General features: G+C 39.7%; 1 protein-coding gene across 2 annotated transcripts in view; it reads left to right on the forward strand.

Annotated features, from left to right (window-relative positions):
- The window catches only part of UHRF2 (ubiquitin like with PHD and ring finger domains 2), a 104,385-nt gene that overhangs the window by 10,640 nt on the left and 67,660 nt on the right, over positions 1 to 26,085 (forward strand). For both annotated transcript variants that reach the window (XM_002742920.6, XM_008996717.4), the window contains exon 3: positions 16,615 to 16,874. In XM_002742920.6, coding sequence (XP_002742966.1) covers positions 16,615 to 16,874 — 260 coding nt within the window. The remainder of the gene's footprint in view (positions 1 to 16,614; positions 16,875 to 26,085) is intronic.

Below are 26,085 nucleotides of genomic sequence, written 5' to 3' on the forward strand. Positions count from 1 at the left end.
CTGTCTTCAAATTTAACGTTGAGCTACTGAGAGCTCAAGAAATTTTTACATCAATTAGAACAGGAAAAAAATTTGCAATAAAAAAAGGTAAAATCTGGGAATAAGTTAAGACTTACATAAATTAAGCCAACTTGCCCTTTTTTTCTGTGTTACCTGTTGATTTCATCCATCATTTAAATACCAATACTTTCTACATTTTTTTACATTATTATTTTTTTATTTGTGTTACCACCTCCATCATTATATTTAAATAAATAAACTTTTTTTAGGTTGGCTTTAAATTTACAGCAAAATTGAAGGTAGAGGTCCCATATACTGCACACCTAGTTTTGCCTCTTAACAACTTAAGTTAGTAGTATGTTATATTTGTTGAAATTAATGACCCATATTTCCTTAGCTTTTAGCTAATGTCCTCTTTCTGTTCCAGAATCCCACTAGGATACTATACTGTGTTTAGTTTTCACATCTCTTTTGACATTGGCTGTGACAGTTTCTCAGGATTTTTTTTTTTCCAATTACCATGACCATTTTGAGGAGTTCTGGTCAGGTATTTTGTAATATCTCCCCGTATTAGGATTCATTTGTTTTCCTTATTTGTCTGGATTTGTTTTGGGGAGGAAGACCACAGAGTTATTTTCATCACGTAACTAGGGCACATACTGTCAATATTGTAAATGTGCTAAGTATAACTTAGGTTTTACGTCAGTAATATTAACGCTGATGTGAACCTTAATCATCTGGCTGGGGTAGTGTTTGTCAAGTTTCTCCATGTTAAATTACCCTCCACACCCTGTTCCTGTCTTTCCATACTGTGCTGTTTGAGAGAAAGTTATGATGTATAGTCCACACTTAAGGAGTGGGGAGTTAAAGTGCTTCGCTGCTTTGAGGGCAGAGTATCTACAAAAATTATTTAAAATTACTTAACATGGGAGATGTCTTTTCTTTACCAGTTATTTATTGAGACATTTACATCAGTATGAACTCATGCTCAAATTGTTCTGCTTTGGCCATTGGAAGCTCGTTTATTTGATGGCTGTGTCCAGTTGACATATCCCCATTATTGTGGGGTGTTTTTTTTTTTTTTCCGTTTTAGGTTATGAGGTACATGTGAAGAACATGGAACATTGTTGCATAGGTACACACATGGCAGTGTGATTTGCTGCCTTCCTCCCGATCACCTATATCTGGCATTTCTCCCCATGCTATCTCTCCCCAACTCCCCACCCCTCCGCTGTCCCTCCCCAATTTCCCCCCAACAGACCCCAGTGTGTGATGCTCCCCTCCCTGTGTCCATGTGTTCCCATTTGTTCACCACCCACCTATGAGTGAGAACATATGGTGTTTGATTTTCTGTTCTTCTGTCAGTTTGCTGAGAATGATAGTTTCCAGGTTCATCCATGTCCCCACAAAGGACAGGAGCTTAGGGTTTTTTATGGCTGCATAGTATTCCATGGTGTATATATGCCACATTTTCCCTGTCCAGTCTATCATCAGTGGGCATTTGGCTTGATTCCAAGTCTTTGTTATTGTAAACAGTGCTGCAGTGAACATTGGTGTGCATGTGTCCTTATAGTAGAACAGTTTATAATCCTTTAGATATATACCCAGTAATGGGATTGCTGGGTCAAATGGAATTTCTATTTCTAGGTCCCTGAGGAATCGTCACACTGTCTTCCACAATGGTTGAACTAATTTACCCTCCCACCAACAGTGTAAAAGTGTTCTATTTCTCCACATCCTCTCCAGCATCTGTGGTCTCCAGATTTTTTAATGCTTGCCATTCTAACTGGCGTGAGATGGTATCTCAATGTAGTTTTGATTTGCATTTCTCTAATGACCAGTGATGATGAGCATCTGTTCATGTTTGTTGGCCTCATGTATGTCTTCTTTTGTAAAGTGTCTGTTCATATCCTTTGCCCATTTTTGAATGGGATTGTTTTTTTTTTTCTGTATCTGTTTTAGTTCTTTATAGATTCTGGATATTAGCCCTTTGTCAATAGATTACAAAAAAAATTTTTCCCATTCTGTTGGTTGCTGATTCACTCTAATGATTGTTTCTTTTGCTGTTCAGAAGCTCTGGAGTTTAATTAGATCCCATTTGTCTATTTTGGCTTTTGTTGCCAATGCCTTTGGTGTTTTAGTCATGACGTCCTTGCCTATGCCTATGTCCTGGATGGTTTTGCCCAGGTTTTCTTCTAGGGTTTTTATGGTGTTAGGTCTTATGTTTAAGTCTTTAATTTATCTGGAGTTAGTTTTAGTATAAGGTGTCAGGTAGGGGGTCCAGTTTCTGCTTTCTGCATGCTGCCAGCCAGTTTTCCCAACACCATTTATTAAACAGGGAATCCTTTCCCCATTGTTTGTTTTTGTCAGGTTTGTCAAAGATCAGATGGTTGTAGATGTGTGGTAAGGCCTCTGTTCTGTTCCATTGGTCTATGTCTCTGTTTTGGTACCAGTACCATGCTGTTTTGATTACCGTAGCCTTGTAGTATAGTTTGAAGTCTGATAGTGTGATGCCTCCAACTTTGTTCTTTTTGCTTAGAATTGACTTGGCTGTGCGGGCTCTCTTTTGGTTCCATATGAAGTTTAAGGTGGTTTTTTCCAGTTCTGTGAAAAAGGTCATTGGTAGCTTGATGGGCATAGCATTGAATCTGTAAATTACTTTGGGCAAGATGGCCATTTTCACGATACTGATTCTTCCTAACCATGAGCATGGAATGTTTCTCCATCTGTTTGTGTCCTCTCTTATTTCATTGAGCGGTGCTTTGTACTTCTCCTTGAAGAGGTCCTTTACATCCTTTGTTAGTTGTATTCCTAGGTATTTTATTCTCTTTGTAGCAACCGTGAATGGCAATTCGTTCTTGATTTGGCTCTGTTATTGGTGTATAGGAATGCTTGTGATTTTTGCACATTGATTTTGTATCCTGAGACTTTGCTGAAGTTTCTTATCAGTTTCAGGAGATTTTGGGCTGAGATGATGGGGTCTTCTAAATATACAGTCATGTTGTCTGCAAATAGAGACAATTTGACTTCCTCCTTTCCTAACTGAATGCACTTTATTTCTTTTTCTTGCCTGATTGCTCTGGCTAGAACTTACAAAATTATATTAAATAGGAGTGGTGAGGGAGGGCATCCTTTCTAGTGCCAGATTTCAACGGGAATGCTTCCAGGTTTTGCCCATCCAGTATGATATTGGCTGTGGGTTTGTTGTAAATAGCTTTTATTATTTTGAGATACGTTCTGTCTATACCTACATTATTGAGAGTTTTTAGCATAAAGGGCTGTTGAATTTTGTCAGAGGCCTTCTCTGTATCTATTGAGGTAATCGTGGTTTTTGTGTTTGGTTCTGTTTATTCATTGAATTATGTTTGTAGACTTGGGTATTTTGAACCAGCCTTGCATCTCCTGGATGAAGCCTACTTGATCATGATGGATAAGCTTTTTGATGTGCTGTTGCAGTCGATTTGCCAGTATTTTATTGAAGATTTTTGCATCTATGCTCATCATGGTTATTGGCCTGAAGTTTTCTTTTTTGGTTGAGTCTGCGGGTTTTGGTATCAGGATGATGTTGGTCTCATAAAATGATTTGGGAAGGATTCCCTTTTTTTGGATTGTTTGGAATAATGAGAAGGAGTGTTACCAGCTCCTCTTTGTATGTCTGGTAGAATTCTGCTGTGAACCCATCTGGACCTGGGCTTTGTTTGGGTGATAGGCTCTTAATTGCTACCTCAACTTCAGCCATTGTTATTGGTCTATTCAGAGTTTCGACTTCTTCCTGGTTTAGGCTTGGGAGGATGCGAGTGTCTAGGAATTTATCCATTTCTTCCTGGTTTACTGGTTTATATGGAGTGAGTTGTTTGTAGTAATCTCTGATGGTGGTTTGTATTTCCGTGGAATCTGTGGTGATATCCTGTTTGTCGTTTTTTATTGCATCTATTTGATTATTCTCTTCTTTTTTATTAATCTGGCTAGTGGTCTATTTTGTTGATCTTTTCAAAAAAACCAGCTCCTGGATTTATTGATTATTGGAAGGGTTTTTTTGTGTCTCTATCTCCTTCAGTTCTGCTCTGATCTTAGTTATTTCTTGTCTTCTGCTAGGTTTTGAGTTTTTTTGATCTTTTTCCTCCAGCTCTTTCAATTTTGATTATAGGGTTTTGATTTTAGATCTTTCCTTGCTTCTCGTGTGCATTTATTGCTGTATATTTTCCTCTAGACACTGCTTTAAATGTGTCCCAGAGATTCTAGTATGTTGTGTCTTCATTCTCCTTGGTTTTGAATAACATCTTTATTTCTGCCTTCATTTCATTGTTTATACAGTCAGCATTCAAGTGCCAGTTATTCCGTTTCCATTGAAGCTGTGCGTTTCTGAGTTAGTTTCTGAATTCTGAGTTCTAACTTGATTGCACTGTGGCCCGAGAGACTGTTTGTTATGATTTCCATTCTTTTGTATTTGCTGAGGAGTGATTTAGTTCCAATTATGTGGTCAGTTTTAGAGTAGGTGTGATGTGGTGCTGAGAAGAATGTATATTCTGTGGATTTAGGGTGGAGAGTTCTATAAATGTCTATTAGGTTTTCTTGGTCCAGGTTTGAGTTCAAATCCTGGATATTCTTGTTAATTTTCTGTCTTGTTGATCTAATACTGACAATGGGGTGTTAAAGTCTCCCACTATTATTGTGTGGGAGTCTAAGTCTCTTTGTAGGTCGTTAAGAACGTGCTTTATGTATCTGGGTGCTCCTGTATTGGGTGCGTATATATTTAGGATTGTTAGTCTTCTTGTTGCAGTGATCCTTTTACCATTATGTAATGTCCTTCTTTGTCTCTTTTGATCTTTGTTGGTTTAAAGTCTGTTTTATCAGAGACTAGGATTGCAGTTCCTGCTTTTTTTGCTCTCCATTGGCTTGGTAAATCTTCCTCCATCCCTTTATTTTGAACCTTAGTGTATCCTTGCATGTGGGATGGGTTTCCTGGATACAGCACAACAATGGGTTTTGACTTTTTTTTATCCAATTTGCCAGTCTTTGTTTTTTGATTGGGGCATTTAGCCCATTTACATTTAAGGTTAATATTGTTATGTGTGAATTTGATCCTGCCATTTTGATGTGCTAGCTGGTTGTTTTGCCTGTTAGTTGATGCAGTTTCTCATCGTGTCACTGTTCTTTTAATTTGGTATTATGTTTTTGGAGTGGCTTTTACTGGTTGTTCCTTTCTATGTTCATTGCTTCTTTCAGGAGCTGTTGTAAAGCAGGCCTGGTGGTGATGAAATCTCTGAGCAATTGCTCGTTTTTAAAGGATTTTATTTCTCCTTTGCTTATGCAACTTAGTTCAGCTGGATATGAAATCCTAGGCTGAAAAAGTTCTTTTCTTTAAGGATGTTGAATATTGACCACCACTCTTTTCTGGCTTGTAGGGTTTCTGCTGAGAGATCCACTGTGAGTCTGATGGCCTTCCCTTTGTGGGTAGCCTGACCTTTCTCTCTGGCTGCCCTTAGCATTTTCTCCTTCATTTCAACACTGGCAAATCTGACCATTATTTGCTTTGGGATTGCTCTTCTGGAGGAATATCTTTGTGGTGGTCTCTGTATTTCCTAGACTTGAATTTTGGCCTGCCTTGCTAGGTTGGAGAAGTTTTCCTGGATAATATCCTGAAGAGTGTTTTCCAGCTTGAATTAAATCTCTCCATCCCATTCAGGTACACCTATCAAATGTAGATTAGTTCTCCTCACATAATCCCATATTTCTTGGAGGCTTTGTTTGTTTTTTATTCATTTCTCTCTGATTTTGCCTTCTCAAAAATTTTATTTCATTGAGTTTATCTTCAGTCTCTGATATTCTTTCTTTTGCTTGGTCAGTTGGGCTATTGAAACTTCTGTTTGCTTTGCAAAGTTCTCGTGTTGTGTTTTTCAGCTCCATGAATTCACTTATCTTCCTCTCTAAGCTGTTTTTTCTTGTTAGCATTTTGTCAAACTTTTTTAAAGGTTCTTAGTTTCTTTGCATTGGGTTAGAATATGTTCTTTTAGCTCAGAAAAGTTTGTTGTTACCCACCTTCTGAAGCCTCTTTCTGTCAATTCATCAGACTCCTTCTTCATCTAGTCTTGTTCCCTTGCTGGTGAGGAGTTGTGATCCCTTGGTGGAGGAGATGTGTTTTGGTTTTGGGTGTTTTATCCCTTTTTATGCTGGTTTCTTTTCATCTTTGTGGATTTATTTCGATGTGGTCTTTGTAGTTGGTGACTTTCAGATGCGGTCTCTGAGTGGATGTCCTGTTTGTTGATGATGACATTATTTCTGTTTCTTAGTTTTCCTTTTAACAGGCCCCTCTGCTCTAAGACTACTGGAGATCCACTCCAGACCCTGCTTGCTTGGGGATCACCTGCAGTGGCAGCAGAACAGTAAGGGTTGCTGGCAGTTTCTTCTTCTGATATCTTTGTCCCAGAATGATACCCGCTAGACGTCAGCCTGAGCTCTCCTTTACGAGGTGTCTCTTTGGATATACGGCGGTTGAGGAGCTGCTTGAGGAGACAGTCTGTCATTTATAGAAGCTCAAGTGCTCAGCTGTGAGCTCTGTTGTTCATTCAGAGCTGCTGGGCAGGTACGTTTAAGTCTGCTACAGTGGAGCTCATTACCACCTTTTTGTTCCAGGTGTTCTGTCCCCAGAAGGTGGAGCTTTATTTTTAAGTTTCTGTCATGCTGCTGCCTTTTTTCAGAGATACCGTGCCCAGTGAGGAGGTAGCCTAGTCACAATCTGCCAGTAGAGGCGTTGGTGAGCTGCCGTGGACTCTGCGCAGCTGCTTTGTGAACTTCCTTGCAGTTTTATTTATAGAGGTATAATTAGAACTGCCTCGGTAATGATGGGCTTCCTGGGTGATGGTGGGCGCCCTTCCCCCACAGAGCTGAAACTCTCAATACAGAGCGTTTCAGATTGCTGGTATTCGTGGTGGTGGGACCAGTAGAGTCAGATCACCTGGCTCTCTGTTTCAGTCCCCCCTTATTTTTTTTCGGTTGCACAGGCGACTCTGTCTCCCAGGCATTCCAGTTGCCAGTTGAAAAGGCGCCTGGATTTTTGTGAGTTACTATGTGGAGACCCCCTTCTCTGGCTGCAACAGCCGCACTGGGGGATCATAACGCTTTTCTGCCCAGGAATCTCCTGGTCTGTGGGCAGTAAAAATTCGTTTGGAAATGCAGTAATCACTCACTCTCTGTGTTTTCCCTGGGAGCTGCAATCCAGAGCTCCTCTTTGGCCATGTTGGATCCCTCTCCTATCCATCATATTATCTTACTTTCTAGCACTGCAACATGCTTCAAGTACTTCTTGTATATTTCCTGCTTCAGTCCTAGAATTAACCTTTCTTCAAAATTCCCTGGTTCCTTTGTCAAATGGTAGGGACTGTGCACGGTGTATCAGGCTTGTAATCTCAGCCCTTTGGGGGGCTGAGGCAGGTAGATCACTTCAGGTCAGGAGTTCAAGACCAGCCTGGTCAACATAGTGAAACTCTGTCTCTAACTAAAGATACACACACACACATGCGCACATATTAGCCGGGCGTCATGACACACACGCACACACACACACACACACTCACTCTAGCCGGGCATTGTGGCACATGCCTATAATACCAGCTACTCAGGAGGCTAAGGCAGGAGAATAGCTTGAACCCGGGAAGTGGAGGTAGCAGTGAGCGGAGTTTGTGTCACTGCACTCCAGCCTGGGCAACAGAGTGAGACTTTGTCTCAAAAAAGATGAATTACTTAAAAAATTAAAAAATAAAACGAAAGTCTGGTCTCCAGGTATTCGCCTTAGTATTCATGTGCCATTGCTTTTAGAGCCTTCAACAGACAGCAAGGAAATAATACATATTTATACTAAGGTGTGTATGTATACATTTATGAATGTTTATGTAACCTTCTGTATATTAAACTTATATTATTACTTTTTGTCTTTGACCAGAATTTAGAAGCTGCTGCTTTTGAATTGATTGTTTTGGCAGTGACTGGATGAATTTGCTTTCAAAGGAAGGCCAGTTTATGTATTTGCACATCTGAGGTTAATCAAGGTCAGGCAGTTCAGGTCAGCTCAAATTTCTATTTAGCAACCTTCTCAATACCCCACCATTGTTTTTTCTCTTCCCTCCTCAGTCTAATTCAGAAGATCATCAGGAGAAATTACTTTTCTCTGCAGATCTCTGGTTTTTCTTTTTCAGTGTTATTGCTTTGGCTGTGAACTACAGAATTTAAACTCTATTTGACATCTCTTCTACTTGCTATTACAATGTAGTATAGATGTTAAAGACTTGAGTTTTGTCATCAGACCTGGTTTCAAATTTCAGTTCACCTGCTTCTTGGTTATACAAATTGGCAAGTAAATTTTACATTAAGGTTCCCTTTCCCCATTTAGGAACACATTGGAACCTAGCACTTAAATTCTCACAAGGCTGCTGTTCATACAGTAATAAATAGAGCTGTGTTTAATCTTAGTTGAAGCTCCTGTAGATTTATTTCCTTTTTTTTTTTGAATGAACTTTAGTAATTATCATAGGTATTTGAAATTTTGACTGGAGACTTTAGTTTTTTCAGATAGAAGTACATATTTCTGGATAGTTGATTTCATAAGTATTTGGATGTCTAGCATATGTTCGTAATCAGTATTCTGCCTTCACAGAATTTTTAACACATACTGACTTGTTGACTAAACTGGAAACCATTTAGAAGCTGCTACTTTTGAAATGATTTGCTTTATTTTTTTTATTTTTGAGATGGAATTTTACTCTGTCACCCAGGCTGGAGTGCAGGGGTGCCATCTCAGCTCACTGCAACCTCCACCTCCTAGGTTCAAGTGATTCTCTGGCTTCAGCCTCCCAAGTAGCTGGAATTAAAGGCACCTACTACTATGCTTGACTAATTTTTGTACTTTTAGTAGAGACGAGGTTTCATCATGTTGTCCTGGCTGGTCTTGAACTCCTGTCCTCAGGTGATCATCCGCCTCAGCCCCCAAAGTGCTGGGATTACAGGTGTGAACCACTGTGCCTGGCCCAAATTAATTTGTTTAAAATTTGTATTGGGTTTTTTGTATTTCTGATAGTACAAGTCTGAGTAGATAATATATCAAAACCTTAAGTTGATTATAGGGCACTTAGAAATTGGGCATTTTATTGCTTTGTATTATTTTCTTGCCTATGTCACTTTGTAAATATTTTCTTTTTATAGATGTAGAGCTTTCTATACTTGAAATTGCTTTATGGATGAGCAAACATTTTCAGAGTTTTCCTTCTGACTGAAATGTTCTATGAACCTCTTGATAAACAGGTATAAAAGATGAATTTTCAAATTACCTTTATTCAAAACCGGCATGGGTAAACATTTAAACAATATGTTAATATGAAATTTTAGGCCAGGTATGGTGGCTGAAACATGTAATGCCAGCACTTTGCGAGGTCGAGGCAGGCAGATCACCTGAGGTCAGGAGTTCACAGCCAGACTGGTCAACATGGCAAAACCCTGTCTCTACTAAAAATATAAAAATTAGCCAGGCGTGCTGGTGTATGACTGTAATCCTAGCTACTCCAGAGGTTGAGATAGGAGAATCTCTTGAACCCAGTGGCAGAGGTTTCAGTGAGCTGAGACTGCACCACTGCACTCCTGCCTGGGTGATAGAACAAGACTCCATCTCAAAAAAAAAATTTTTTTTTAACATCTGAAGTTATTTATTACCCAATATCGTTATTTTGCCCTATTTGATAACTCTGAGCAATATGTAACCAGTTTCAAATATTTTCATATGTTACTGCAAGAAACTAGATACCACTACCACATATGGAGAGGCCATGAAAGATTATACAGAGGCTGGGTCCATCCATTCACATTGTGTGTACATTGAACATAAATTGAATCACACTGGCTCTAGATTAGGAACTAATTTTCTGAAGCAAGGTGAACTTTTAAACCTAAATTGGTTTCAATTTTGGTTTTTGTATATGGAGGGTTTTTATAACTCCAGAAAGATTGTACTTTTGAAATGGCCGTCTGTCATTGTGGCCTAAATGATGACTGTAGGCCTTTACAGTTTCGGTGAGCATGTGGCACTGTTAAACTTCTTACGTGTTTTCTTACACTCATTGTGTAATAGAAAGTACTGGAAACAGAATTATTGATATCTTAGTATATTATTTTTGTCCACATTACAGTTCTTGATGTTTAATCTTTCTGAGTATGAAATGTAATAGACAGTACAGAGAGTATGGTCAGTGTCTGTAAACACCACCCAAGTTATGGAATAGATTAACAGACTCCCAGAAACTTAACCAGGTACCTCCTCCTGATTATAACTCTCCCTCTTCCCTAGTTGTAACTGCTACCCAGACTTATATGGTAATCATTTCTTTGTTCTTTACTAACTTTCTTAATATTAATCTTTAACAACCTATTAATAATCTTTCACCTATTTATGCAACCCTAATCCCTAATTTTCCAGTTGCTGAACTTTATGTAAATAGAACAATATTGCTTTTTTAATTAATTTTTTTTTTTTAAAGAGACCTCTCATTTCTGTCACTCAGGCTGAAGTGCACCGGCATAATCATAGCTTACTGCAACCCCAACCTCCTGGGCTTAAGCAATCCTCCTACCTCAGCTCCTTGAGTAACTGGGACTACAGATCTCTGCCACCATATCCAGCTAATTTTTAGTTTTTTTTGTAGAGACAGGGTTTCGCTATGTTGTCTAGGTTGGTCTTGAACTCTTGGATTCAAACAGTCCTCCTACCACGTCCTACCAAAGTGCTGGGATTACAGATGTTACCCACCACACCCAGCCCTGCATTTTAAAATTTGTGATTAAAGAAAGATAAGTCCAGCCAGACACAGTGGCTCACACCTGTAATCCCTCTGCCTCTGAACCATGAGGTTCAGACATGAAACACATTTGCTCAAGGGATACACAGGTAAAAAATGTGGGATTTAAGCTGAGAATACAGGTTGTCCAACTCTGAAAATTGTTCTCATTATACTATCTTTTTTCCCCCCACCAGACAGAGTCTTGCTCTGTTGCCCAGGCTGGAGTGCAGTGGCACCATGTCAGCTCACTGCGACCTTCCCCTCCCAGGTTCAAGCAATTCTCCTGCTTCAGCCTCCTGAGTAGCTGGGATTACAGGCGCCCACCACCACGCCAGCTAAACTTTTGTATTTTTAGCAGAGATGGGGTTTCACCATGTTGGCCAGACTGGTCTCAAACTCCTGACATCAGGTGGTCTGCCTCCCTCCACCTCCCAAAATATTGGGATTACAGGTGTGAGCCCCTGTACCCAGTCTATACTCTGAGTTTTAATGAATCTTAACATTGAACATATGATACTTACTAAGGAAACAGTTGTTTCATTTGTGTATACTGTATGCTTGCTGGGTTGGCACGTTATATGGATTTTCTAACTTTATTTCAAATACAGTGCAAGATGCTGGGACAAATTAAGTAACTTGTTCATGGTAACACCTAGTGGATGATAGATGAATAATTCAAACCTAGGTTTAATTGCAGAGCCGGAGTGCTTTCAGCAGAGCAAATGATAACCCAGCATATAGTAAAACCCTCAAATGGTTGCTGTTGGTATTTTCTTTCTTTAATGATAGTTCCTTGCCTCCCATACTTCAGTTTTTAAAATATTAAATATTTGGACAGGGGAGACTATTTCTCTAAATGTGGCTACATCTTTTTTTTATTTTTTATTTTTGAGACGGAGTTTCACTCTTTGCCCTGGAGTGCAATGGCACAATCTCAGTTCACTGCAATCTCCACCTCCCAGATTCAAGTGATTCTCCTGCCTCAGCCTCCCGAGTATTGCCGTGTCCCTCAGGCTGGTCTTGAACTCCTGACCTCAGGTGATCCACCCACCTTGGCCTCCCAAAGTGCTGGGATTACAGACAGGCCTGAGCCACTGCCCCCAACCCTAAATGTAGCTATATCTTTGATGTGAATAAATGCAGCTATTAATTGTGGAATTATGGTTGGCTTAAACTTTTTTTTTTTAGCTTTTTAGCTCAAGTCCCTTCCCTCCCCATATAAATCTTTTAAAAACAATTGTGTATTTTGTGATGTTTTGACATCTTTGGTGGGGGGGCCTTACTGGTGGGGGAGAGACTGCCCTTCTTCCTAGGGCTGGCTGATTCCTAGAGATAGTAAACAACTGATCAGTGAACCTGCCTTTCATATACAAAACACCTAATCCTGAGTCCATGCACTTAACTACCTCTCTTATCTCTTACACACTAAGCCAGTATTCCATGCTTATCACCCAGGGCCAGGTACCAGACAACTAGAGACCACTCGTACAATCCAAAGCCCACTGACATGATTCAAACTATAGCCATCTTGTTTCCCCTTCCCTACCTTTCCCATTGAAAACACAGTAAAGTCTCTGGGCCCTAATTTTCCCCAGTTCCCTCTGCCTCCTGACCAATCCTGGTGCTTTCCTATATGTCCCGTTCTCTTGGGAAATAAGAATTCTTCTTTCAGTGGCATTGGCCTCTCCGTGTTGACACTCAGTTACATCAATAAATTAAAATCTTGTGTGTACAATTGAGATGCTTCTATGTAGGCAAATTCTGTTTTCCTCTTTGTCATCTTTTCTGCTGTTTTGCTACTGCTCTAGCTTATTACTTCAGTTGTTAATTTGTACTAGATTAGTTGCCATGGCAGAATAATCTGTTTTCATATTAATATACAGGTCTAAGTATTTTTCTTCTGGACTGCCCTTAAAACCCAAACTTTATAAAACAGCTTTAACATCTTACATTCATCTTGGCCCATTCAAATTTTGCCTCACTTAGTACGTCTATCCAATGTGCAGAAAGTTTTGAATTTAAGAACATTTCTGCCCCCACCCAGTTTATATTGATTTCTGTGAGTGGTTACTCACAGCAGTACTTGGTAGGATACTCACTGTACTTAGTAGGATAATACGTTTTTTTTTTTGGCCAGGCAGAGTACCTCGTGTGTAATCTCAGCACTACGAGAGACCAAGAAAGAGGATTGCTTGAGACCAGGAGTTCAAACCCAGCCTTAGCAACATAGCAAACTCTGACTCTACAAGAAATAACATTAGCTAGGTATGGTGGCATATGCCTGTAGTCCTAGCTGCTCAGGAATTTGAGCTCAGCAGTAGGAGGCTGCAGTGAGCTGTGGTCACAACGCTGCATCCAACCTGGGCAACAGAGCAGGAGCCTGTCTTTAAAAAAAAAGGAAAAAGATAATCCCAGCACTTTGAGAGGCAGAGGCAGGCAGATCACCTGAGGTCAGGAGTTTGAGACCAGTCTGGCCAACATGGCAAAACGTTCTCTACTGAAAAACAACAAAAAAAAATGTTCTTATTTCCAGTTATAAATTCTAGCTATAAATGCAATTATAAATCTATAACTTGGGCTGGGCCCGGTGTCTCACACCTGTAATCCCAGCACTTTGGGAGGCTGAGGTGGATGAATCATGAGGTCAGGAGTTTGAGACTAGCCTGGCCAATGTGGTGAAACCCTGTCTCTACTAAAAATACAAAAATTAGCTGGGCATGGTGGCACATGCCTGTAACCCTAGCTACTCAGGAGGCTGAGGCAGGAGAATCACTTGAACCCAGGAGGCAGAGGTTTCAGTGAGCCGAGATCACGCCATTGCACTCCAGCCTGGGCGAGAAAAAAAAAAAATCTGTAACTTGTTTCCAGTTATAAAGGCAGGGCATATAAAGAATGCCCTATCTTTGTGAGCTATTATGTTCTGTGTGTTGATGTTCAAACAATGGCAGTATTTTGAGGTTGATTTAGGTTTCTGTTAACTTTTAGTTTTATTGTTAGATGATAAGGTAGGCAGGTATTAGATCTGCCTGCTAGTATCATATATTTGATAGGCAAAATCAGTACTTCATTTGTGCCTCTTCTTCCTCCTTAGTAAGGTTGATTATAGCTTAATATATTTTTGCTGTTAACATTTTAGTATCAACTATATGCTGCATTCTCTCCTACAGCAATTTTTTTTTTCCTTTGAGACAGAGTCTCACTCTACTGCCCAGGCTGGAGTACAGTGGTGCCATCTCGGCTCACTGCAACCTCCGCCTCCAGGGTTCAAGCAATTCCCCTGCCTCAGCCTCCTGAGCAGCTTGGACTACAGGTACCCACCACCACGTCCAGCTCATTTTTGTATTTTTAGTAGAGACTAGGTTTCACCTTATTGGCCAGGATGATCTTGAAATCCTGACCTTGTGATTCACCTCAGTCTCCCAAAGTGCTGGGATTATAGGCATGAGCCACCATGGCCGGCCCTACAGCAATATTTTTATAGTAATATATGAAACTTACATTTTGATTGTCTGTGACAGATTAGTAGCCTCATTTTATTCTCCTAAGTATGATGGACCTTAACATTGGTTATTTTCATTTTTACTACAACCTCTTGTCTACAAGAGACTAAATGTTTTTGTCAGTTAGTAGTACAATGGGAGAAATGAGCCTATGTTTATTTAATATATGAATTAATTTATGTAATGTATAACATGCTCTATCTCTGATTCTTGGTAATACCCAGGCTGGTTGGCTCTTAGGCTTGTCTTTTTTCCTAAATTCTTTATTCTTGTGTAATCTTAAACCTATGTATTTCAAGCTATTTCGTTGCTACTGTGTTCATTACATATACTCTCTTTGGTCAAATGTACCTCTTCTGGTAGTGACAGTTGATACTTTTTTTTTTTTGAGACAGAGTTTCGCTCTTGTTACCTAGGCTGAAGTGCAATGGCATGATCTCGGCTCACTGCAACCTCCGCCTCCCAGGTTCAGGCAATTCTCCTGCCTCAGCCTCCTGAGTAGCTGGGATTACAGGCACGCACCACCATGCCCAGCTAATTTTTTGTATTTTTAGTAGAGACGGGGTTTCACCACGTTGACCAGGATGGTCTCAATCTCTTGACCTCGTGATCCACCTGCCTGGCCTCCCAAAGTGCTTGGATTACAGGCTTGAGCCACCGCGCCTGGCTGACAGTTGATACTTTTTGTTTTGTCTGTATTCTTTCTACCTTCTCTCAGTTTGTGGTTTGAACTCTTTCTTTATTTCAGTAACTTATTTCTAAGATCCTCATTTACCTTTGAAATTCCTGTATACCTATCTTGCCATTTATATCAAGGTTCATGGTATAATGGCAAGAACATAAGCTTTAAAGTCAAGGATGTCTTCAAATCGTGACCTTATATTTCATTAGCTTAAACCTAAAGCAAGTTAATTTCTCAGAGCCTTTCTTTCCTTATTTTGTAAAATAGGAATTAGACTTGTTAGTATTAGACATACCTGAGTAAGGACCCTTGCATAATATCTGGCATATATTTAACTTTTAGTATATACTTCTCCCACAGGGTTTACCATCTGTCAGAATTATGTTAGACACCTTAAGTGGTCTCTTCTATCTTCAAGGAAAAGATTGCTTGATGAAATAGTGATCTTGTGTTGATTTCATTTTTTCCTTTTTACGGGCTTAAAAAAAAAAGTTGAAGGAATTTCTCTTGGTTATTGTCCTGAAAGGGCTCTGGCTTTTTTTTTTTCCCCTTTTTGAGACAGAGTCTCGCTCTATTGCCCAGGCTGGAGTGCACTGGCATGATCTTAACTCACTGTAACCTCCACCTCCTGGGTTCAAGTGATTCTCCTGCCTCAGCTTTCTGAATAGCGGGGATTACAAGCGTGCTCCACCACGCCCGGCTGATTTTTGTATTTTTAGTAGAAATTGGGTTTCACCATGTTGGCAAGGCTGGTCTCAAACTCCTGACCTCAAGTGATCCACCCGCCTTGGCCTCCCAAAGTGCTGGTATTACAGTGTGAGCCAACGTGCCTGGCCTGATCTTTTAAACAGTGTTTAAGAGGACAGGATTTTTTTTTTAACCTTCCATTTTATAACTCTTAATTCTCTGATAATACTCTTTCCTTTTGTCAGATTGCATGGGTTAGCTCTGGATCAGCCACTAGACTTGACTACATTTTGTGTATTACAGTCCTGTTCATTTTTATATTTTATCTTTGTTCTTTGAGATAGTAGATACACGTGTTTGCCTACTGAGTTACTAACAAGTGATGGAACTTCACCATTTTGTATAAATGGGTTCATTAGACTCTTATTTTTTTACTGTGCATAATTCTCTCATTTTCAAGTTTTGTTTTCTGTTTAATACTTTACTGTTTTCTGGTTGGACTGACTGCGTAAGTTACCTTGAAGATTACGAACAAATGAATGGAACAGATTAATAGTCATAATAGTTAAAAGCCCTGGCTTTTCATTAGTGTCATTCTTACTGGATGACTTGCAAGAATGACTCTTAGGTACCTAAGAATTATATTTTCAAAAGTCTAGTGTATATATCAGTAAGGAGCAGTTAAATAAAACACCTATTTCATTGAAGGAAATTAGGAAGAAAATTAGTTTTTATATCAGTAAATAGATTTAGGATAGCACAATCCAGAAAGAATAGTCTTGATCTAATCTTGTTAATCACTTTAAATATGAGTAGGCTGCAAATATTGTTACCATGATAACCCACAAATAACTTGAGTTATATTGAGGTTTTTGAAGCAACAGACAAAATTAAGCTTCATTAACTGATTTTAAACTTTTTTTAGGTAAATGAATTGGTGGATGCCAGAGATGTCGGCCTTGGTGCTTGGTTTGAAGCACACATACATAGTGTTACTAGAGCTTCTGATGGACAGTCACGTGGCAAAACTCCACTGAAGAATGGCAGTTCTTGTAAAAGGACTAATGGAAATATAAATCATAAATCCAAAGAGAACACAAATAAATTGGACAGTGTACCCTCTACGTCTAATTCAGACTCTGTTGCTGCTGATGAAGACGTTATTTACCATATCCAGTATGATGAGTAAGTGCTCAGACTATTGAGGACTTTATTCATGTTTTCATTTGTAGAAACAAGACCTTCTATTTCAAGATAATTTTAAAAAGTCTTTCTGAAGAAATCCTTCAGCGGTCATGTTCAGTCTGTACTTTTTGGTTTTGGTGGTTGTACTTTAATAAGGGCCTTTTAGCTCTCGATTATCTCTGGTTCTTACATGGTTTATTTTTCAGTATCATAATATTTGGCTTAATTTAGGGTATATGAGTTTCTGCTTGTCTTTTTCTCTGTTAGGTTTTTTTTTTTTTTTAAACACGGAGTCTCTTTTTGTTGCCTAAGCTAGAGTGCAATGGTGTGATCTTGCCTCACTGCAACCTCAACCTCCTTGGTTCAACTGATTATCCTACATCAACCTCTCAGGTAGCTGGGATTACAGGCACCATGCCTGGTTAATTTTTGTATTTTTAGTAGAGACAGCGTTTTACCATGTTGTCCAGGCTGGTCTCAAACCTCAAGTGATCTGCCCCCATTGGCCTCTCAAAGTACTGGAATTGTAGGAGTGAGAGCCACTGTGCCCAGCCTCTATTAGGTTTTTTGATAGGTATTTTAACAGTGTTTTGTAAAGTATGTTTTATAATATGTAGCGTAACAGCCATTTGAATGACATCTATATGTATATGTTGTAGTGGGGATGGGGACAGGGTCTCACTTTGCTGCACATGCTGGAATACAGTGATGTGATGGTGGCTCACTGCATTCTCTGCCTTCTGAGTTTAAGCGATCCTCTCACCTTAGCCTCCCAAGTAGCTGAGAATATAGGCATACGTATTGCCATGCTTGGCTAAGGTTTTTTTTGGAGGGGGACGAAGGAGGGACAGAGTCTCATTCTGTCGCTTAGGGTGGTGTACAGTGGTGCAGTCTCAGCTCACTGCAACCTCCACCTCCTGGGTTCAAGCTAGTTTCCTGCCTCAGCCTCCCGAGTAGCTGGCATTATAGGCGTGTACCGCCACGCCCGGTTAATTTTTGTATTTTTAGTAGAAATGGGATTTTACCATGTTGGCCAGGCTGGTCTCAAACTCCTGATTTCAGGGGATCTTCCCACTGCAGTCTTCCAAAGTGCTGGGATTACAGACATGAGCCAGCACGCCCAGCCAGCCAATTTTTTTTTTGTAGAGATGTGGTCTCACTATATTGCCCAGGCTGGTGTTGAACTCCTGAGCTCAAGTAATCCTCCTGCCTCAACCTTCCAAAGTGCTGGGATTAAAGGTGTGAGCTACTATGCCCAGTGCAAAATATTTTTTTTAAACAGCTTTTTTTTTTTTTTGAGACGGAGTTTCACTGTTGTTACCCAGACCGGAGTGCAATGGCACGATCTCAGCTCACTGCAACCTCCGCCTTCTGGGTTCAAGCAATTCTCCTGCCTCAGCCTCCTGAGTAGCTGGGACTACAGGCGCGCACCACCATGCCCAGCTAATTTTTTGTATTTTTAGTAGAGACGGGGTTTCACCTTGTTGACCTGGATGGTCTGGATCTCTTGACCTCATGATCCACCCGCCTCGGCCTCCCAAAGTGCTGGGATTATAGGCGTGAGCCACTGCGCCCAGCCTAAACAGCTTTTTATTGAGATAGTTCATGTACAGTTTACCTGACATATCACCACAAACTAATTTTAGAATATACCCCCAAAAAAGAAATCTCATATTGATTAGCAGTCACTCCTCAATTCCACTTTCTCTACAAAATAGGATTGATTTATTTATTTAGAGATGGAGTCTCTCTCTGTCACCCAGGCTGGAGCGCTAAGGTACAGTCCCAGCTCACTGCAAACTCCACCATCGGGTTCAAGCTATTCTTCTGCTTCAGCCTCCCGAGTAGCTGCGACTAGAGGTTCATGCCTGGCTAATTATTATATTCTTTAGCAGAAACAGGGTTTCACTGTGTTGGCCAGGCTGGTCTTGAATTCCTAACCTCAAGTGATTCACTTACCTCGGCCTCCCAAAGTGCTGGGATTACAGGCCTGAGCCACCACGTCCGGCGGAAAATAGGTTTTAAAATATTAGGATGGAAGTGGTATTAAGAACTTGCCCTGAGGGCTTAGGTTCTGACAGTAAACTGTTGTCTTTACCCATTTAAAAAAAGTGTAGTACAAAAGTTACTGTTGGGACAGATTGACTGATTGAGTTGGAGTTTGACTTGTTACCCAGGCTGGAGTGCAATGGCACCATCTTGGCTCACCGCAACCTCCGCCTTCTGGGTTAAAGTGATTCTCCTGCCTCGGCCTCCCTAGTAGCTGGGATTACAGGCATGTGTCACCATGCCTAGCTAATTTTGTATATTTTTTAGTAGAGACGGGGTTTCTCCATGTTGGTCAGGCTGGTCTTGAACTCCTGATCTCAGGTGATCCGCCCGCCTTGGTCTCCCAAAGTGCTGGGATTACAGGGGTGAGCCACCATACCCAACCAAAAGTTACTGTTGGGACAGATTTAGTATGCATTAAACACACCAAATGAGCTTAAGTCACTATTCAAGTGATACGTTAATATGTGTGGAAAATATGCTGCCAAATTCGTATCAAGCATTAGTTCAAAATCCTAGAATGTTTGTAATTTTTCATACCAGAATATATGCATTCTAGTTCCCATGCCTTAAAAACAGTACCAGCAGGACCTAGTACATGCTCAGAGTAGGATTCAAAACCTAAAACTATAGTGAAGAGTAGCTGAAAGAACTAAATACTTAGCTTGAAAGACTCAGATTGCGACAGTTCCCATATTTTAAAAACTGTTTTAAAAGGACGTTTTTTTATAACATAGAAGGGAAGTTTCAGGATAACCTAAACCTCCTACCAGTCAAATCTCTCTGAAGATAGAGAAAGCCAGTAAACTAGTATTGGCTATTTTCAGCCATAGACTGGAAGACTTACTGGAGATGATGCATTACAAAGAGAATTTATAAAGTCAGTAATTGTATTAGATAACCTCTAAGCTCAGCATATAATTTTTACCTCTAAGCCAGTGTCTCTCAAAGTTAAGTTTTTTTTTTACTTCAACTAAATAGGCTTTAAGTACTGAAAGATTACCATTACATTGCATTTATGGCTTTATGGCATTTCTCTCAAATAACTAGTTTTTCATTTTTTCCTAGAGTGATAAGAATTATTTTGCAAACCTGTGTACAGTTTATCTCCAAACCTCTGAGTGCAACAGTAGTTTGAACAAGATGTCACTTAGCAAAAGCAGGGAGATGTATATAAGATAAAAGAAACCTGCCTCTGGAATTCTTTTGGGATATGCAATATTTGTCGGTCAAAATGCAGATGTTTAAAATCTATTTTTTATAGTAATCTACATATCTAATAGATTACTACACCAGATTAATTATCAGTTTTTGAAATGAACCTTCATTAAAACAAAATTGCTTGCTGAATTAGGCCAAGATAGATATTCCCTTGAATTTTCAACTCCTACTCCAGTCAGAGCAGAGATAAAAACAATTTTTAGTCTATGAGGAATGATAGACATTACAGATTTATGATGTTTCTTATTAGGTAGAGGAGTTTCAAAAACAAAACCAAAAAAAACCCTTAAGATATGGTAAAAGACGTAATTCTCAAATAGAACTGAAATAATTTGTTAGTTTGTCTCCATTTTTCTTCTAAAAATTATAGATATAAACTAAGTTCATGAAAAACAGGTTATATTAAATTTGAAATGTTTTAAAATTTGAGTTTTATTAGTTGCTTGTAAATGTTCCTTTTTTATGGATTTCTTCGTGAACATAGGCTGCATTGGTTTTTCTTTGTTTGAGACAGAGCCTTGCTCTGTGGCCCAGGCTGGAGTGCATTGGCATGATCTTGACTCACTGCAATTTCTGTCTCTCAGGTTCAAATGATTCTCCTGTCTCAGCCTCCTGAGACACAGACACGCACCACCCTGGTCAGCTAATTTTTGTGTTTTTAGTAGAGACAGAGTTTCGCTATGTTGGCCAGGGTGGTCTTGAACTCCTGACCGCAAGTGATCCACCTGCTTCCATGTCCCAAAGTTTTGGGATTACAGGTGTGAACCCCCATGTCCTTCCTGAATTATTGGAGGTTTCTTGTGAATATTCGATAGTTTGTCTGCCTTAAGGCCTACATTAAACTGTCAGCTTTGTGGTTCACAACTCTACGCAGATAGTGCAAAGCAAACATGGGGTTCACATTATGTACAAAGTAGGTGGATATTTGTAGGTTTTTTTCTGGATTGCTCTTCTGTGCCACTTATCTATCCTCACCCTTGTTTTAGTAGAACTCAACCTAATCAGTACTCAGGGAGAACTTTGGCAGTACAATTATTGAATTTAAACTCTGGAGATTTAGATTCCAAGGAATTCTTAAGTCATTTTTAAAAGCACTCCTTTAATGGGCACATACAACTTGGCTGCGAGAACTACCTCTCCTTACTCAGACCCTGATTACTGGAGAGAGACTCTACTTCTGAGTGAAAACTCTTGTTTCTAGTGGTATTTTGAACAGAACAGAAATGGACTTTGGGAGGCCAAGGCAGGGAAAAAAGAAAAGGGAGGAGGACTTAAAAGTAAGCAAGATGTCAAGATAATAGAGACAATTATAAATCATTAAGTCGTCAGTATTTCATTTTACTAAGTGTACTGTTCAGTTTTATAGCTTCCTCAGTATTGCTTATTCCTATCAATTACTGTCTCTGTAGTTAAGATATTAAAAGTTAAGATTTAACATTTTTAAGGGCCCTAAATGTCTAAATTCATAAAACTGACAGCCGTCTTGCAAGTGGAGACCCTGAAGCTGTTGATGAAGAGTCAGGATGTTGACTGAGGGAAATAGTGGTGTTGAAGGGCAATCATTTCCTTAGTGTTTTTAATAATATCTGTGGCACAGCTTATTATTTTAGAGATTGTTGTCTTATGTGCCAGACTCGGCATAACTCCTTATGCAGATGCTGCATAATCTTTAGCATGACTATGTTAGTTACATTAACCCTCATATGAGGAAACCAAGGGTTAATTATATAATTAGCCAAGGGTCACATCTATTAAATTGTCTGATTCCAGAACCTAAGAGTTCACCAATATGCAATATTGTGATTCAGCACAGACATGATACATATAATTGAAATAGCCTGCTTGTAATATTGCCTTCAGAAGTGAACCATTTTATATAAACATTTAATAGCAAGTATGACCTAAAGACTTGCTTTAGACTTTGCCTGGGATTTAAAGCAAAAAGCACACATGTGATTTCTATTGAGTTCAATTAAACCATGGGTGTGTTATCCACTTGGGCTATCCTGCCAGATTTTATCTGCATTCATCATTTGGCTGCTTTATGAGCTGCTTTAAATGCTAAAATCTCTGTCTTGCTTTTGTATTAAGAAGCATCTGCTGTCAGTGGATTTGGTTTAGATTCATTTGAATTACTCAGGCTAGTGGTCCTCAACCCTGGCACACATTTTCTAAGTTTTCAAAATCATCAATGTGTGGGACCTCTTCCCATAGAATTTCTGGTATAATCTTCTGAGCGATCCCCCTTCCTTCTCCCTGGCATTGATGTCTTCAGAAGTTCTAATGATTCTTCTAATCATTCCCTGTGATAATAATTCCGTGATTCTAATGTCTAGCCATGGTTGAGAACCACTGCGTTTGTCCACTGATTCTCAAAGTGTGGTGCTTGGCCAGGAACATCAGAGTCACGTTTTAGAAATGCAAATTCTTGGCCTGTGCAGTGGCTCATACCTGTAACCCTAACACTTTGGGAGGCCAGGGCAGGCAGATTACTTGAGCCCAGGAGTTCAAGACCAGCCTAGGCAACATGGCAAAACCCTATCTCTACAAAAAAAAAATAAAAAATAAAAAGCTAGCTATGATGGTGTGCACCTGTAGTCCCAGCTACTCAGGAGGCTAAAGTGGGAGGATGGTTTGAACCCAGGAGGTGGAGGTTGCAGTGAGCGAATATTGTGCCTTGCAACTCCAGCTTGGGTGACATGGTGAGACACTGTCTCTACCAAAAAAAAAAGAAAAAGAAAAACTCTGAAAACAAAAGAAACGCAAATTCTTGGGCTCACTCCAGACATGAGGAATCATTGTCTAGTGGTGGCAGAGCAATCTGTTTTAGTAAGTCCTTTGGCTGACTCTGATGCACACTCAAGTTTGAGAACAAATCATTATTCCTTTTGGCCCAGCCTTATCCATATAATCAGACAACTGCTGCTAAATGGCAGTATGGGGGAAAGGAGTTGATATATGACAGTTTAAATATATTTTAAAGGCCAAAAATGATACGCGTTCTTTTTTTCTTCCTAGACAGAGTTTCGCCCTGTCACACAGCCTAGAGTGTAATGGTGCGATCTCTGTTCACTGTAACCTCTGCCTCCTGGGTTCAAGCAATTCTCCTGCCTCACCTCCCTAACAGCTAGGATTACAGGCATGTTCCACCACGCCTGGTTAATTTTTTTGTATCTTTTAGTAGAGATGTGATTTGACCATGATGGCCAGACTGGTCTCAAACTCCTGACCTGGTGATTTGCCCGCCTCAGCCTCCCAAAGTGCTGGGATGAGCCACCATGCCTGGCCACATTCGTTCTTATTTTAGTGTGTCCAGGTGGTTTGTAGCTTGTTTATTATTTTTTTCTTTTTTCCATTTTGTTTCCCTATTGACAAAATATTGGAACTCAGTCTTTTTTAAAATTATATTTTGTTTAAGCTAAATGATCTATAGGTGACTTTAAATGAGGAACCGTTTCTCGACTATACAGTCTTTACCCATATGAATTTTGCATAGAAATTAATGTGCATAATGTATTTATGGTGGAATTTGTCTGGTAAATTCTTGAATGGGGGATGTGCTATATAATAGTTGACCATTCTCAGATCTAAAGTTTTTCTCGCTCTGTTGCCCAAGCTGGAATGCAGTGGCACGATCTTGGTTCATTGCAACCTCTGCCCAAGCGATTCTCATGCCTCAGCCTCCCTAGCAGCTGAGATTACAGGTGCCTGCCACCATGTCTGGCTAATTTTGGCATTTTTAGTAGATACGGGGTTTCACCATGTTTGGCACGCTGGTCTCGAACTCCTGACCTCAAGTGATCCACCCACCTCAGCCTCCTAGAGTGCTAGGATTACAGGTGTGAGCCACCACCGGCAGTCAGTCCTTTTAAACTAGATGTCGCATTCTTTCCTTATTGTAAAGTTCTGTTTCCTCAAAATGTTATCAGTGGATGAAGCAGCTCAGTCCCTGGTCAGTACAGAATAATCAACCCATAAATTTTCGGTCAGTTCAAAAGTTCTCTAAACATTGGCATAAAGTGTTTTTTCTTTTTTTTTGGAGACAGGGTCTCAGTCCATCACCCAGGTGGAAATGCAGTGGCGCAAACATGGCTCACTGCAGCCTTGACTTCCTGGGCTGAAGTGATCCTCCTGCCTCAACCTCTAATGTAGCTTGGACCACGGGTGCACACCATTGCGCTCAGCTAATTTTTGATATATTTTTTTTAAGCGATGGCGCCTCACTTTGTTGCCCAGACTGGCCTCAAACTCTAGGCACAAGCGATCCTTCCACCTTGACCTCCCAAAAGTGCTGGGAGTACAGGCCTTCAGCCACTGTACCTGGCATGGCATGAAGTTCATAATGCTGTGGTCTAGGCTTTAATTTTTAGGCCATAGTTACCACATTACCACCTGTTCTCTTTATCCTCTTACAACCAAGGATTTAACATGCGCCATTAGTCTTACAGGTCAATTCAAAAGACAAATGTAAGGAAACTTATTGCTAGTGACTTGCTTTTCCTTGCTTTATTAAACTTAGTGGTCTAATTTAGAGGTCTTGACTTATAACTTTAACTGATTTCTGTAAGAATAAAAGTAAGCTAGAAAACACCTAGTAGTTTAAACAATGCAATGTGTATGTAAAGAAGGAAAATTCTTAAGAAAGTATGTCAGTATTGCATCTTAAGAATGAACAGTTACCTGTGGCTAGGTAAGTTGCAGTCTTTAACCATAGGCAAATGATTGCCTAGAGCCTTTTCATAGTGAAGACCAAATTAAAGTAGCTTAATCCAGTAATTCTCTTAATAAAATAACACTATGTGCCAAGCAGTATACAAATAATTTACCTGGATTTTCTTCTGTAATCCTCATAGAAACTCAGTGAAGTAGATATTTTCTTTGTGTAAAGTGAAAAGAATATCTGAGGTTCAAAGAAGTAACTTGCCCAGTGTTAGAGAGCTAGTAGGCAGTAGGCAGACTCAAAAAAGCACACGCTTGCAACTGCTCTGCCATACTACCTCTCATTTTAGGAGAAGCATGCTTTAAAAAAAAAAACTGTTGTAAAACACCATCTGTCTATAGCATATCAGTTTGTTTACATAACTTAAATCTTTGTGTTTATCTCCTCTAGTCAGGAACAGATACTATAAACCAGGGAGGTTCTTTACTTGCCAATAAACACCTGTATGTACTTCTCTGTGGGGAGAACACATACTCTTTAGTATTAAAACGGTTGCTTAAACCAAATAGGTTCAACTGCTGATTTTAATACGGTGTTAAGGCTTTACCATGGGATTGAAATAAAATGAAATGTTACAACATCACTTAGAATTTTCTGGGTGACTCAGGCAAGGCTGTAATTAAAAACTCATCTGGCAGACGTCCTAAAATATGTGGTCAGTGTTCCCAGCATTCTTTAAGATTTCTGGAGCTATTCTCAGCCTGTGGTACATGATTTTGAGTAGCCTTGATTATGGCTACTGTAAATAGAAGTCAGTGAGCCAATTCTGAATAAAATCAGGTGGTATTTTTAGATGAAAGTAGTTTTTCTAAAAAGTAACAAAACTGATTTTCTTGAGTATATTGATGTAGTGATCTTTTTCTAAAAGAGCCCCAAAAATGTTAACAGTGTCAAATGTAATGATTTCTAGGTTTTGAGGGGAGAAAGAGTTTGTCAATCTTAAGTATAGGGAACTAGAATAAGACATTTAATTTCAGAACCCTGGTACAATAACCTGTCGGCTCTATTGCTTCTTGGTTGTTACTGGTGTATTTACCAAAGACTTAGAGTATTTTCTCTGTGTATGACTTGTAGGGTCCTGAGTGGGTGGTAACCAAAAGGAGAGAGGAAGAAGTTAGTTATGTATGTGACTTTCTTATTGCTCATGTGTTAAAAGATCACTTAGTACTTAGAAAAAGGACTTCACAGATAGCAGTAGATCTGACCTCTTCAAACCTATAT

Source organism: Callithrix jacchus, chromosome 1, assembly GCF_049354715.1.
Source record: "Callithrix jacchus isolate 240 chromosome 1, calJac240_pri, whole genome shotgun sequence".
Taxonomy (NCBI): Eukaryota; Metazoa; Chordata; class Mammalia; order Primates; family Cebidae; genus Callithrix; species Callithrix jacchus.